The 13,008-nt window shown below is 42.6% G+C and overlaps 1 protein-coding gene across 1 annotated transcript in view; it reads left to right on the top strand.

Annotated features, from left to right (window-relative positions):
* FGFRL1 (fibroblast growth factor receptor like 1) overlaps positions 1-6,180 on the top strand; it is a 253,333-nt gene extending 247,153 nt beyond the window's left edge. Inside the window, exon 7 of the mRNA XM_073342841.1 lies at positions 865-6,180. Within this exon, the coding sequence (XP_073198942.1) occupies positions 865-1,274 (410 nt within the window). The 3' untranslated portion in view covers positions 1,275-6,180. The remainder of the gene's footprint in view (positions 1-864) is intronic.
* Positions 6,181-13,008: the final 6,828 nt, after the last annotated feature.

Below are 13,008 nucleotides of genomic sequence, written 5' to 3'. Positions count from 1 at the left end.
TAACCTCAGACATGGCAGAGGACTTATATGGGATTCTTCTTACTTACCCGAAGCTGGGACTCCCTACCTTGGATTATCCTGAACAAGCACACACACTCAGTTCTGCAGTGCCTGGGAATCCCACACGAAGTCCTAGTCCTCCCTTGTCTCAGCAGAGCACCAAGAGGTGCTGCAGGAGGGATGCTAGTTAACCTGCCTCTTCCTGTCCCAAACTTGCCCTCCTGCCCACATAAGAGACCACTCCTGCAAAGTACCTCTCCTGCATGGTCCCTAGCCTGAGTATTGCTGAGTGTGTATTAGCTACAGGAAGATGGATTGATACTAGAGAAGGATATTTAAGACTTAATGAACAGAGAGACGTGTCTGGCAGAGGCCAATATAGGACAGGCCTCTGCTCCGCGTAACCAGATCATGCAGGTCCAATTGCTGGGCAGCTGACATGGCCTGCATTTCATCCTCTGGTCTGGACAGAGAAGCCAGCTCCATCTCTGAGCGCTGGGGCTGAGAGACCATCTGTTGGACTGGCTCTGAAGAGGACACTAGAACTGGGGAACTAAAGCATAATAAATTATTGATAAAAAACCTTTTAGGGTTCCCTCCATCTTAAACAAAAGAAATTGATTTGTTTGTCCTTTCAGTGCTTTTCAAAGGAGAAACAGCAGCAAAACGTTATGATGTTGGCAGTGTGTCCCCCCTTGTATTTGGCATGGCTGGGGTTGTCAGACAGACTATACAAAAACCAGCCTTAGCTTGACATCTGTTTTGAATTCTCCTCTCCTGGTTTTAATTAACTCTTTCGATTTCTCCCTTTCCCTCTGGTAACACACACTCTCTCTCTCTCTCTCATGCAAACCTGATGTCCAGATCCCAAGCCACCCAGCGCCCCTGTGGCCCCGTCCTCCGCTAGCAGCCTGCCGTGGCCGGTGATCATCGGGATCCCCGCTGGAGCAGTCTTCATCTTCGGGACGATCCTCCTGTGGCTCTGCCAGGCCAAAAAGAAGCCCTGCTCTCCCCCAACTGCTGCTCCCATGCACAGACCGCAGGCCAGAGACAGGATCTGTGTCTCCCAGGGTCCTGACAAGGACTGCATCTCCTCCATAAACTATGAGGAATACGTAGCCCACCAGCAGCATTTGCTATCCCAAGGGCCTGCGTTGGCCCCAGCCATGGCATCAAAAATGTACCCAAAGATTTACACAGACATCCACACTCACACGCACTCACATGTGGAAGGCAAAGTTCACCAGCATCAGCACATTCATTATCAGTGTTAAAGGGCAGCCACAGACCGTAGCTTATTGGTGCTTTTTTTCTCATGGTACCTCAGAACAGACTGCTTCGAGTCAGCTAACACTGCTGGCAAAAGGCAAAGTGGACGGAGGAGGGAGAGAGAGAGAGAAAGAGATTTTTTTTTTGTTATTATTATTACCATTAGGATGTAGATGAGGAATAATGAAGGAATTCCCGATCTCAGCACAAAGGCGGCCATCTAAAACAATGGAAACTTCTTGTATGTCTAAATCAAGATGGCAACAGATAAGGCAGGAAGCTGTGACATGAAACACCACCGACCCTGTTGCATTGCGAAGCAAAGGAAGAAGAAGAGGAGAACATGATGGTATTGCAGTTGATATTGCAGTTCCTGCCTCTAGCACATGCCATCTGTTTTGGTGCAAGGCCCATCAGACGTCTTACCCTTGGCAATGTACAGAAGAGCCCTTTATCTCAGAGTGGCTGAAGCTAGGAAGTACCTGAGGTATGGTGCCAAAGCACCAGGAGACTGTAATCAATTGAAACATTCAATTGCCCAATTTCAAATGAAAACATAAGCAGAAGAGTTTCTGGAAAACACATTTCTATTTATGAAGTGAAACTCCACATGCATCTCGCCAGCAGTAACTTTGCCTGACATTTGGTGATAACTTAGCTGGCTGTTTCCATTTCTGCAAATCAAGGGTATTGTGTTTTCCCCAAGGGGGCACTGCTTGAAATCTTTAAAAATGTTCAACTCACCCCAATGCTATGACTCAGTGCCACTGACAGGAAGAAGGAAGGACATTGTACAATGCTACTTTATATTTATATTTAAGAAATAATAATTAATAATAAGTGAACTGCTGAAGGTCAAGAAAAGAAAACATGCTGCCCTTTTCTGATGCCGCTAGCTGTGATTCTCAATCAGATCTTCATGGCTTACAGTGACAAGCTACTGGATTAACTGTATCAGTGAAAAATAAATGAACAAGTAAAAATAAAAAGAGAGAGAAAAGAGAGAAAATAATTGTTTATGGAAGAATGAATTTGCTAAATATGCACCTAGGGTTGTGTGTGGTTTTTCTTTCCAGATAATGTTTTGCAGTTGATTCAAACAATCTCATTTCAGTTTCATTTAAAACAACAAGAAAGAAAGAAAGAAAGAAAGAAAGAAAGAAAGAACGTATTAAATACCTATATGGACTAGAAATGAATTCAATCACAAATATAAAACCTTTGTAATTCTATATAGAGTTTAAACAGAAGTCATGTATATTTAATTTATTTTGTTAAACAAGAAAAAAAGTATGATATTTTCCTCAAAACAGGCATTTCTCTACGTATTTTTGATCAAAGAAACTAAAGATGAATTGTGGGTTTTTTCCAGGTTCTTATAGGTGCCATGCTCCAACTATAAGCAATGTAACGTATAACAGTACTTTATTTAACCAAATTGAAAGTCATATGTTTGTATGCATTTTTACAATAGCCATGTGTAATTGTTCTAGCAGCATCTCTGGCACTACGGGCACCATCACTTCCAACCGAAACTGCTATCGTGTGCTGTTCGGAAAGTTTTGCTGCGGACTGATCACTGCCTCTACACCCCATGTTATCCTGGCCTCATTAATGAAGAGCGCAGAGCACAAGAAAACTTGTTCCACCGTTCATTTAAAAACGTGGTTTGATTTTTTTTTGGTTAACATTACAACACGTGAACCGGAGACCTGTGATAAAATAATACCTTTTAAAAAAAAGGGTTTTAAAAGTGAAATGTTCCTAGGCGTGAGCCCATCAGGTAGACTTCTGCCTCTGAGTGTTTGGGGGTGGGGGGCGGATTGTAAGTCTGAACAAATTATTTGATCCATAAAAGCAGCTTCTGAGCATAAAACATTCAATAGAGATGAAATTCACCACAGCAAGGGGAACCTGCACAAGGCCCTCTGTACCACTTAAGCCCCCTGTTAAGGGCTTATGGCTCAGTCATAGAATCATAGAATCATAGAATATCAAGGTTGGAAGGGACCTCAGGAGGTCATCTAGTCCAACCCCTGCTCAAAGCAGGACCAATCCCCAATTTTTGCCCCAGATCCCTAAATGGCCCCCTCAAGGATTGAACTCGCAACTCCGGGTTTAGCAGTACTCTGGCCTTGAGCCACCAAAGCACGTAACTTCGCAAACATAGGGCCTTGTGCGCTGACGTTATTTTCCATTGGCTTCAGTATCAGTCAGATCAGACACATTGAGATTAATGGGAATAGTCAGATGCTTAAAAATCAGCACCGTTTTAAATGCTTTGCTGGTCAGGGCCAGAGAGCTCAGCGCCTGACTGGCTGGAGCTTGTAAGTGGTGTGTAGGGCCTTCTGCACTGGTGTGAATTTCACCCACAGGCTCTGGAATAATACAGCAAGGGGTGTATTGTACATTTGTTCCTTGTGTTGCAGTCCTATTGGTTGTAATGGAAGTGGAATGAGTGCAGATTATTATACCCCTTATTGTGCGCTTACTATAGATGGTCTATCACGTCAAACCTTCACTCCATTAAAGGGGGACCCAGACCAGCTTTGATTCCATAAGGCCATAAAGTTAGTTACTAAATTCTGATCTTGGATGCTGGTGCACAGCTCCCTTTGGTTTCAGTGAGCGTCATGAATGAGCATCCATGTGCATAACTGGGGTGTTGTAAGTACTGATTTAACAAAGATTTGCTAATGGCTGCAGTTTACTGAGTGAGCCATGCACACATGGAAAAGTCTATGCACAGTTTCTATGTACATCAACTATGTTATAAGAAGTTAGGAAACTGGTATTTCATGAGAGGCTGTAAGGGCTGTAGCAGAAATGTCACCATCCATTGTGTCTACCTCTCATACAAGTCTATGAGAAGTTTGGTATTTTTATTACCATAACCTGCACAAAGCTAATGCACATTGAAGCAATGTTAAGGGCATGACACAAATCCAAATTCAGAGATAAGGGGGACAGTTCTTCCAACACTTTTTGTGCTGTGGTGCTGTAGGCTGGGACCGCAGGGTGTTACATGCCAAACATGCTGCAATAGCTTTACCGCTCTTGCTTTAAAAGCACCCTCCTGTGTGGCCCCACTTTGAGTGAATCACAAGAGACTGCCACATGGCATTGCCAAGATGACAGCAGGATCTCGGACATGTACAGCTAGATTACTTTTAACTCAAAAATGACAATGTGTTTAGCATAGGTCATTGTGTTCCATCCCAAGTAGCGTTCTTACTCGCCATTGACCCTCTCTGCCCCCTTTCATCCTGGAGCTTCAGAATCTTCTTTAATGGAATGAAAACTTTAAAATGTTGCCAGTTGGTCCAGATGGAGGGATTACCTTTTCCATCTTGGAAATAGACCTTCACCAAGTGCCCTTCAAAGCTCCAGTCTTTAAAATGTGAGTCATATGTGTGGTTGTGAGGAGGGTCGTAACAGGAAAAAAATTAAGGAGGTCACAGTTAGTTCACCACCACCACTAAGATATTAGTTGTGCAGAAGCCAAGAACAATTGTGGTTCCTGGCCAAGATTTTGAGAAGGCACTAATGATTTTGCGTGCCCAACTTGAGATATCTTAAAGGTCCTGATTTTCACAAAGTGCTGAGCTCCTGCCCTCTGAACATCAGCTTCCTCTAAAGGCCCTCGGGTTGGATAATCAAAAATGGCGGCACCCCGAACCACTAGTCACTTTTGAAAATGATGGCCAAAGTTGTGCTTATCTGGGGATAAGGTCTGTGTGAGACTGGTGCCACTAGCAATGTAAGCTCCCTCAGGTCGGGTCAGGAGGACATAGGTATGGCCATAGCCCATCCCCATTCAACTTGGGAAGTGAATACATGTCGCCACCAACTCCCATATCCCTCCCTTCCAAAGGGGTAGGTGAAATTCACCCCCATGCAGAAGGCCAGCACAAAACCTCTTAAGGCCATCTTAAACCATGAAAATAGGGCCTGAATGGGATTTAAGCTTTGCGATGGCTCTGTACACATGGGTGAACTTCACCCTTTAGACAGTGTTTTGCCTCCATGAGGCAATGTGCCTCCTTGAGCTCTTGATGGGGCTGACTCTGTTCCACCCTAACGTGGGACATTCATATGCAGGGCTGTATTGTGCCTTACAGGAAACACAAAGCATTCCTATGTCTAAATAAGTTCAGTGAGAGTCTGCTCTTAGTCACCCAGATGTGAACCCATTTTTCCCCCAGTGAGACAGAATGTGGCCTGACCTTTTTGAAATAAATAGAGAACATTTTAAAAGAACGGTGGACTTGCTAAAAGCTACCCACCACTGACCTTACTTTGAATTCAAGAGCTTGATATATATACATACACATCAGTCTATGGCATTGAAAGTGGGCCTCACTTTTAAAGGCACAAAACTTGAGGATCAAAAGAAAATTCAGGCTTAATATTGAACATCCTTGTTATTTTGTTTGTGTGGCAAACCGAACATGGCCTTGAATGTCATTTTCTTGTGTGGTGTCTTTAAACTTTGTATTGACAATCTTTGTACAGTCAGCCCTTTTAAGGTGAAAGCTTTATCAGACTTTACAAATAAAAAGTGTGATGTCATTTTCAAGGAGTGGGAAAATAAGCTAATTAAAGATATTGGAAGGAGACGCAATGGCCTGTGTGTGTTTAATGAAAGAGATGGAGGCATAAAAGCATGAATTTGTAACTACCGTGTGGGTATTAGCATAAAATGGAGTTTTACAAACTTAATATGCATATAGAAATATACCATTTATTTATATGCGTATGTATGTACATATGCGCTCATATACAGGGAATATATGATGGCGTGATGTGGTATAAAAGTTTTATCACAAAACAAGTGCTAATAAAATCTTTACACCACACCACAGTTTGCTGTATTCTGTATATGCAACATATTTAACACAAACATTGTTTTACAAATGTGTCAGAGTTTTAAAAAAATGTATAGGAACTTTTTTTTTTTTAACCCCTTTGCCTGTAAAGCCAGGTACCATGAGTCCAGCTGTGCACAAGAACTGTTACACAAGAACTGCTTCAGCCTCTGAAAAGGGAGCTAATTAGCTTTCATGTACAGAAAAATAACAGGGGTGAAATTCTGGGCCTGTTGAAGTCAATGGCAAATCTCCCACTGATTTCAGCTGAGCCAGGGTTTAACCCCCTGACGCTGAAGTGTGATACCTCCAGTCCGGCAAAGGCTAGAAGTAAATGCTGGGTCCCACTGGGAAGCTGGCTCATGCAATATCAAACTTTAAAATTGACATTTTTAGGTATAGAAAAGCTGTCACTGGCCCAGGACTGAATCTTGGTTTGGCCCAGACCTTGGTCCTGGTAATTGTGCGGGGAAATTGCACACTTGGGAAGAGAAAAGGGAAAGTGTCTCTGACAGGTTTATTATTTTGGTTGGTTGATGTTATTCATAGGTTTGGAATATTAGAAAAAAGCATCAAGGGAGTTGAATTAATGGGCAGAAGGCGGGTAAGGTGGTCAAAGGTGAATGATAAACATATGACTTTGTAACTTATAACATGGGTGTCACTCCATATAGGTGTAGGGTCTGGAGGAGCATTTATGCTTCTAAATACTTTTGAAGTCAATGAAAGTCCCATAAATGGGGGCTGTTCCAGCTCTCATTGATGCCAGTGGAAAGACTCCCATTGACTTCACTGGGAGCTGAATCAGACTCGTGGAGTGATTGAAAGGAGTGGGTCCTTAACTTTAAGCTCTTTGTGCCAACTTCTGGCTGGCCCATGAGGGAGAAGAACATAACAACCTGTGGCCAAGACTGAAGCCGGGCAAATTCAAGTTAGAAATAAAGCATGCATATTAACAACGAGAGTGATTAAACTCTGAAACAAACTACCAAGTGAAGTGGTGGGTTCTTCATTTCTTCATGTCTTCAGATCAAGACTGGATGCCTTTCTGGGAGATATACTTTAGTCGAACACAAATTGCTGTTCAGCTGTGACCGCAGTGTCTAGACAGCAGATGATAAAGAGAAACAGTGCAAAGAAAGACCAGGTGCTTAGAATACAGCAAACACCATCACTGGTGTGACAGCCACTGGCAGAATGAGGACGGGAACATGGGACAAGTATTGACAACAAGAAGATGGAGGTGAGAGAGGCTTTGGTTACCTTCCTCCTTGGAGCATCAGAGCATTTGGAGATGAGCAGCTGTTAGAACACCCAGTCACCCATACAACCCCATTGGCCTCAGCTGTATATGTCTAAATGAAGGTGAAACGTGTGACTTCAGCACTTCCAAGGGTATTGTTCAAGTAATAGTATTATTCCAGGGGAAATCATTGTCTATCTGTGTGTAAATACACGTGCATTCTGAATATAGCTACCCTGCGTGTAGCTACACACGTACATTATGACCAACAAATTCAAACTGGAATGCTAAAGCTCAGCACCCGAATCCATATTTTGGGACTTGGGTCTAGATTCTCGCAGTTCCTTGGGAGCCTAACTCTCATTATTTTAAATGGGAGATAGGTATCTAAATATCTCAGGATCTGGCCAGAGGCTCCAGTTCAATAAAGCATTTAAACGCATGCTTAAATTTAAACATGAGTAGTCCCACTGACTTCAGTGGGACAGCTCACATGCTTGAAATTAAGTGCATGTTTAAGTGTCTTGCTGAATAAGGGTCTTAAATAAAACAAGCCTGCTTTTCAGAGAGGCCCAACATGCACGCTTCCTATTGATTTAAATAGCTGTTGAAGGCCCTTGTTATTTAGGCACTTAAATAAGGGCTTGTGGCACTCAAATTTGAAAATGTTGGCTTGCATGTGTATTTTATATTTTGGCTCAGCTGAAGTCAATATAGTTGCACCAATTTACCTCAGGGGTGACGATGTCTATTATAGGTTGTGAATTTAATCCTTGAGGGGGCCATTTAGGGATCTGGGGCAAAAATTGGGGATTGGTCCTGCTTTGAGCAGGGGGTTGGACTAGATGACCTCCTGAGGTCCCTTCCAACCCTGATATTCTGTGATTCTATGATATGGACAAAAAGGACAAAAAGCTACATACACAGCATATGTGCATGTGAATGTTCTGTGTGTACTACTACTTGACTGTTATAGAGCATTTTTTAATCTGTAGATCTCAAAGCACTTTACAAAGTAGGTCAGCATCATTATCCCCTTTTTAGAGATGGGTAAACTGAGGCACAGAGAGGGGAAGTGACCAGCCTAAGGCCACCCAGCAGACCAATGCCAAAACCGGGAATAGAACCCAATCAGCTGTTGAACTGATTAGGATACATAATTTATGCTATCGCTCATGTTGTTTGTAATACGGAATTATTATCATGTTGTAGTGATGGCAGAAAATACAATTATGCTAGTAACCAAAAGGTAATAGATATTTTCATTAACATGGTTTTGCCAGGAAGGATCAGTCTACCGATTTCTTGGACTGAGAATCTTGGTTGTTTTGGTTGTTTTTTTCCTAAAAACTGCTTTAAAAAGTACATATTATATTGAGAATGGAGAATAATGCCAAATAAAACTTTCACTTTAATTACAAATATTGCATTGGTTGTTTTATAAAACTGTCTATTGCAATTTTTGTTTATGTTGCAAGATCTATATGGAGGAAGAAATGACAATACTAAGCTTTTATGGAAACCGTATGTGTGGTTGTATGATCTTTAATTGTGGTTCTTTTAGGTTTTACAATTTGCGGGGGCGGGGGGTGTCACTGCCATTCTCAGCTTTAATTAGAATTAAACAGATCTTTTTCATGTCCTGTAATATACATGGGCATTAACAAAGCTACCAATCCACATTTCTTTCCATTTTAACTAAACAAATCCAATTTGAAGGGCATTTGGTCCCTTCTTATTTCTGAGCCACTTTATGTCTTAGAAAAAGGGGTAATAAATAACACTTTAGAAAAAGGCTTCAAAATGTCTGTTTTCCTTGAGCTGGGTAATTAAAAAATTGAACTGCTGTTCCTGAGATTACACACAGCAAAATTGCATAGAAGTCACTTGCTGATGGAATTAGGTGAATTACACAACTCCTCATTCTTGTGCCATAAAACATTATGCTTTCTAGCAGAAATTACCATAATTAGAACTTTAATGTACATACAGTCTCTTGAGCATGCAACATTACCATTAATATACTGGTTAGCAGTTTGGATACATGCAGAGTCCCGCAGAGTAATTTCATATTAATCAAGCCTCTATTGATGTCCTTCTTAAGTTATTCTTTTAAAAAATGTGTAGTGGAGGGAGGATAAGGTGAACAATTAATGTTAAGTAAAAATGGCATTTCTTTTAACCCACAGTGTTTTTAATGCATTGCAAGTTTTAGTAATAAAAAGCCAATGCTGCATGGTGATCAGTCATTTTGACATTTTTATAGTGTTTTTATTACCCCTGGCTCCTCTCCATACTAAAGAGAACATTTGTAACAATACTTGCTTACTCGGTTATGATTCGAATTCTGCTTTTGCCACGTTTTGCTCGTCTGTTGCTTTGCGCAGTAATACTTTGGGCACACGTCCTCCCAGAGCCTGCAGCGTGTTTATTGAAAAGTAAGGGAAAAGAAGTGTCTACTAAAACAATAGGCTACTGCTGGTTGAGTTAACATGGCCATAATGTCCTTGCTCTGCAGCCAATCAGTTAGCAAAGCTGTCCAGTAAACATGCCCCTTGGTGGTTGAAAAAATAAATACTCAGGCAACTTGCAGTGGTGTTTGCAGGTATTTTATTTTCTCTGGTTCAAAATTCTGAAGGGTTTGAAAGCCAGTGACTTTGTCACAGAGATAAGAATTGAGTGTTTAGGATGAATTAGAATTGATGTTTGTATTACTGCTGCTTAGGACGAGATGCATGTGAAAAGCGGTGCTCAGGTATTAGAGTGATGAGGCCACATAAATACGTAGGTAGAAATGACATATCACGTCTTATTTTTATGTAAAAATAAATCATTTACCTAAATTGTCCTTATAGAGTCTGATTACTATCAGGTGCTGAGCACCTTCAACTTCCTCTGGAGCGAGCTGGAATTTAGGCTGCTGAACAGTTCACGTACCAGAGTGCTTGGCCAAACCTTACGAGTTTCAATTCAGCAGCATGTTCCTCTTGAGCGAAGCAGGTAAGCATGTCCTTAATCCTAAATATGTGCTTCGGTCCCATTGACTTAAAAGGTAAATCTTAAAATTAAGCTTGTGCTTAAGTGCTTTGTTGAACAGGGGCTGAGGTTTGAGGCTTTGAGAATTACACAAAATACATTATGAATTGTAAAATTGTATCCAATTCTCCTGTAATTGAATCCCACTGTCCTCTTGTGATAGGGCATTTGCCTCACATTGGTAATTAAAGGTTAACAAGGGCCTAATTAGCCCAGCAGGTTACATCTGAGACGGGGTCAGCCCCAGTTTAGTATTGGGCCCAGCTAAGGAGGGGGATAAGGCTTCATAAATGCCCGCCCAAAGCAATGTAAAATGAAGACTCTGGAGCAAGGCAACTGGTAATCCTCTGCATCCTTCTGGTTTTGTGTGAGTACAAGCAGTTCCTTCTGAACAGCCATGAGCTCAGCAAAGAGCCTCCTCCACTGGGTGTGTTGTACTTAACCATGTTTCTCTTGTCATCTTGCCCTGGATCTGCTGTGTGACTGGTTCCTCACTGACACAATAAGAATGAGCAAACTCACTGGATAAAATAAGAACTGACCTGAACTCCTTCCAGTCCCTCCTTAAAACTCCCCATTGTGGTAATGTACTGTATATAGAAAGCTGCCATATGGTAATGGCTAGGCCAGGCGGCGAATTGTTCATGCTGCTACTCGTTGGCTAAGAATAAGAAAGCTAGTCTGTGCAAAAAACAGCCTGGGACAGCTCCAGTAACTCCTCTGGCACTGTGCCAGTTACACCAGCTCAGGATCTGGTCTCCCTATTTTTGTTAACTTCTCTTTAATTTTCTTCTTCCACTCCTGTCAGCCATCCATTATGCCTTGTTTTTTCAGCTCCAGTCCTGTATTGTGATCCATGTTCAGTCACCGATGGCCATGGAGCTCTGCCTGGGCACGACAAATCCCAGGTGAATCACAAGGCAGGACGGAGGCTTTGCACAGCTCGGTGGGGCAAGCTCTGCTTTCACTGTGCGTAACGTTTTCAAAAGCACCTATGTGATATAGAGACCCAAACTGCCTTTTCAAACATGATCCCAGCTGCCATGGCGATCCAATCTGCAGTTCAGCGTGCCTTGTTTCGCTATTCTCAGTCGAACATAAGGTCCTCAGCACAGAGGCTTGTGGGAAGAATAATGCTGGGACCTGATGCTGCAGAATCCCAAGGTTGCTCTCTGATAGGGTAACTCTCCATGGTAGTTCAGTAGCAGCATACGCATCTGCCTCTTGATGTTAGAAGAGATCAACTCTAACATTTATCTGAAACCTTCTTCCAAATCTGGATGCAAAATAGAAGGACACATGAGGATAAGTATGACTAGAAGCCAGAGTGAGATGATAAAGTACTTCTCTGCAGTGTTTGTGTGAACTGGGGCTTGATTCTCATTTACACTAAGATCCCACTCCCTTTACATCAGTAAGGGGGTATAAAGAGACCTTAACGTGAGCATAATTATGTTTACACTTTCAGGCCCCTTGAAGCTGCTAGAGCATCATAAAGGGGCCCTCAAGTACCAGAGACTCAGGCCCCTAGAATTGAAAGTGGCAGACCCTTCATTATTTGTAACATCAATGCTAATCTTGTATTGTTGCTCTGTGTTCAAACTATTCAAGCCAATGAGAGAAAAACGTAAAGCCCAAACAGGTCAAAAGGTAACTGAAAAACTACAAATCTATTTTTATTATATTACTTTAACAGCAACCATGATATACTTAGTAAATGAGCAGCGGAAAATAATGGCACTCAAACCATAGGTATCCAGTCTAGATTAAAAAAAGAAAAGGAGTACTTGTGGCACCTTAGAGACTAGCAAATTTATTTGAGCATAAGCTTTCGTGAGCTACAGTTCACTTCATCTAGATTAGGTACTTATCTGACCCCCACTACCAAAGTATCTGAGGGCCTCATAATCTTTAATGTATTTATCCTCACAGCACCCCTGTGAGGTAGAACAGTGCTATTACGCCCAATGTACAGATGGGGAACTGAAGCAAGCGACCCTAAGGGACTTGCTCAAGGTCACATAGGAAGTCTGTGGTGGAGCACAGAACTGAACGTGGGTCTCCCAAGAATTTGCTGTTATGTTATAAATATGTGGCTATCTAGGAACTTCACCTTTGTCATTATGCTACTATCTACCTAAGCTCTTCTAAGGCCCCCTATTGCTGCGCTGCAACCCATGACTGCTCAGACCTTTATGACAGTAGCAGAAATAGAACCCAGATCCTTCTGTCCAAAAGACACAGACTCTTACTACCTGAGCTATAGGAGCATAATGTCAACAGTGTGTAGGGATCATGACCTAGGTTCCCTGTAAGCTATGTGGCCCTGCGGCCACACAGCAGCCAATTTAGTGCCATGCACGCGCTCATGGAACCCACTCAGGGATCGTCCAGGGAAGGGGCAGCCCTCCACCAGCCCCAGCCTAGCCTGGCCCCCAACCTGCCATGGCCGAGTGGGGTGGCCCGGACCTGCCTGAACCCAGCCGTGGCCAAGGTGGTGTGGCCTGGTCTGAAGCCAGTTGCGGCTGGGGAGACCGGACCCAGCCATGGTCGGTGTGGCCTGGCCCGAACTGGATGGCCCAGTCTGGCCCA

The sequence above is a fragment of the Lepidochelys kempii genome, chromosome 4 (genome assembly GCF_965140265.1).
Source record: "Lepidochelys kempii isolate rLepKem1 chromosome 4, rLepKem1.hap2, whole genome shotgun sequence".
In the NCBI taxonomy this organism is placed as follows: domain Eukaryota; kingdom Metazoa; phylum Chordata; order Testudines; family Cheloniidae; genus Lepidochelys; species Lepidochelys kempii.
Note: the sequence above shows the minus strand (reverse complement) of the source record. Positions and strands in the feature narration are given on the sequence as shown.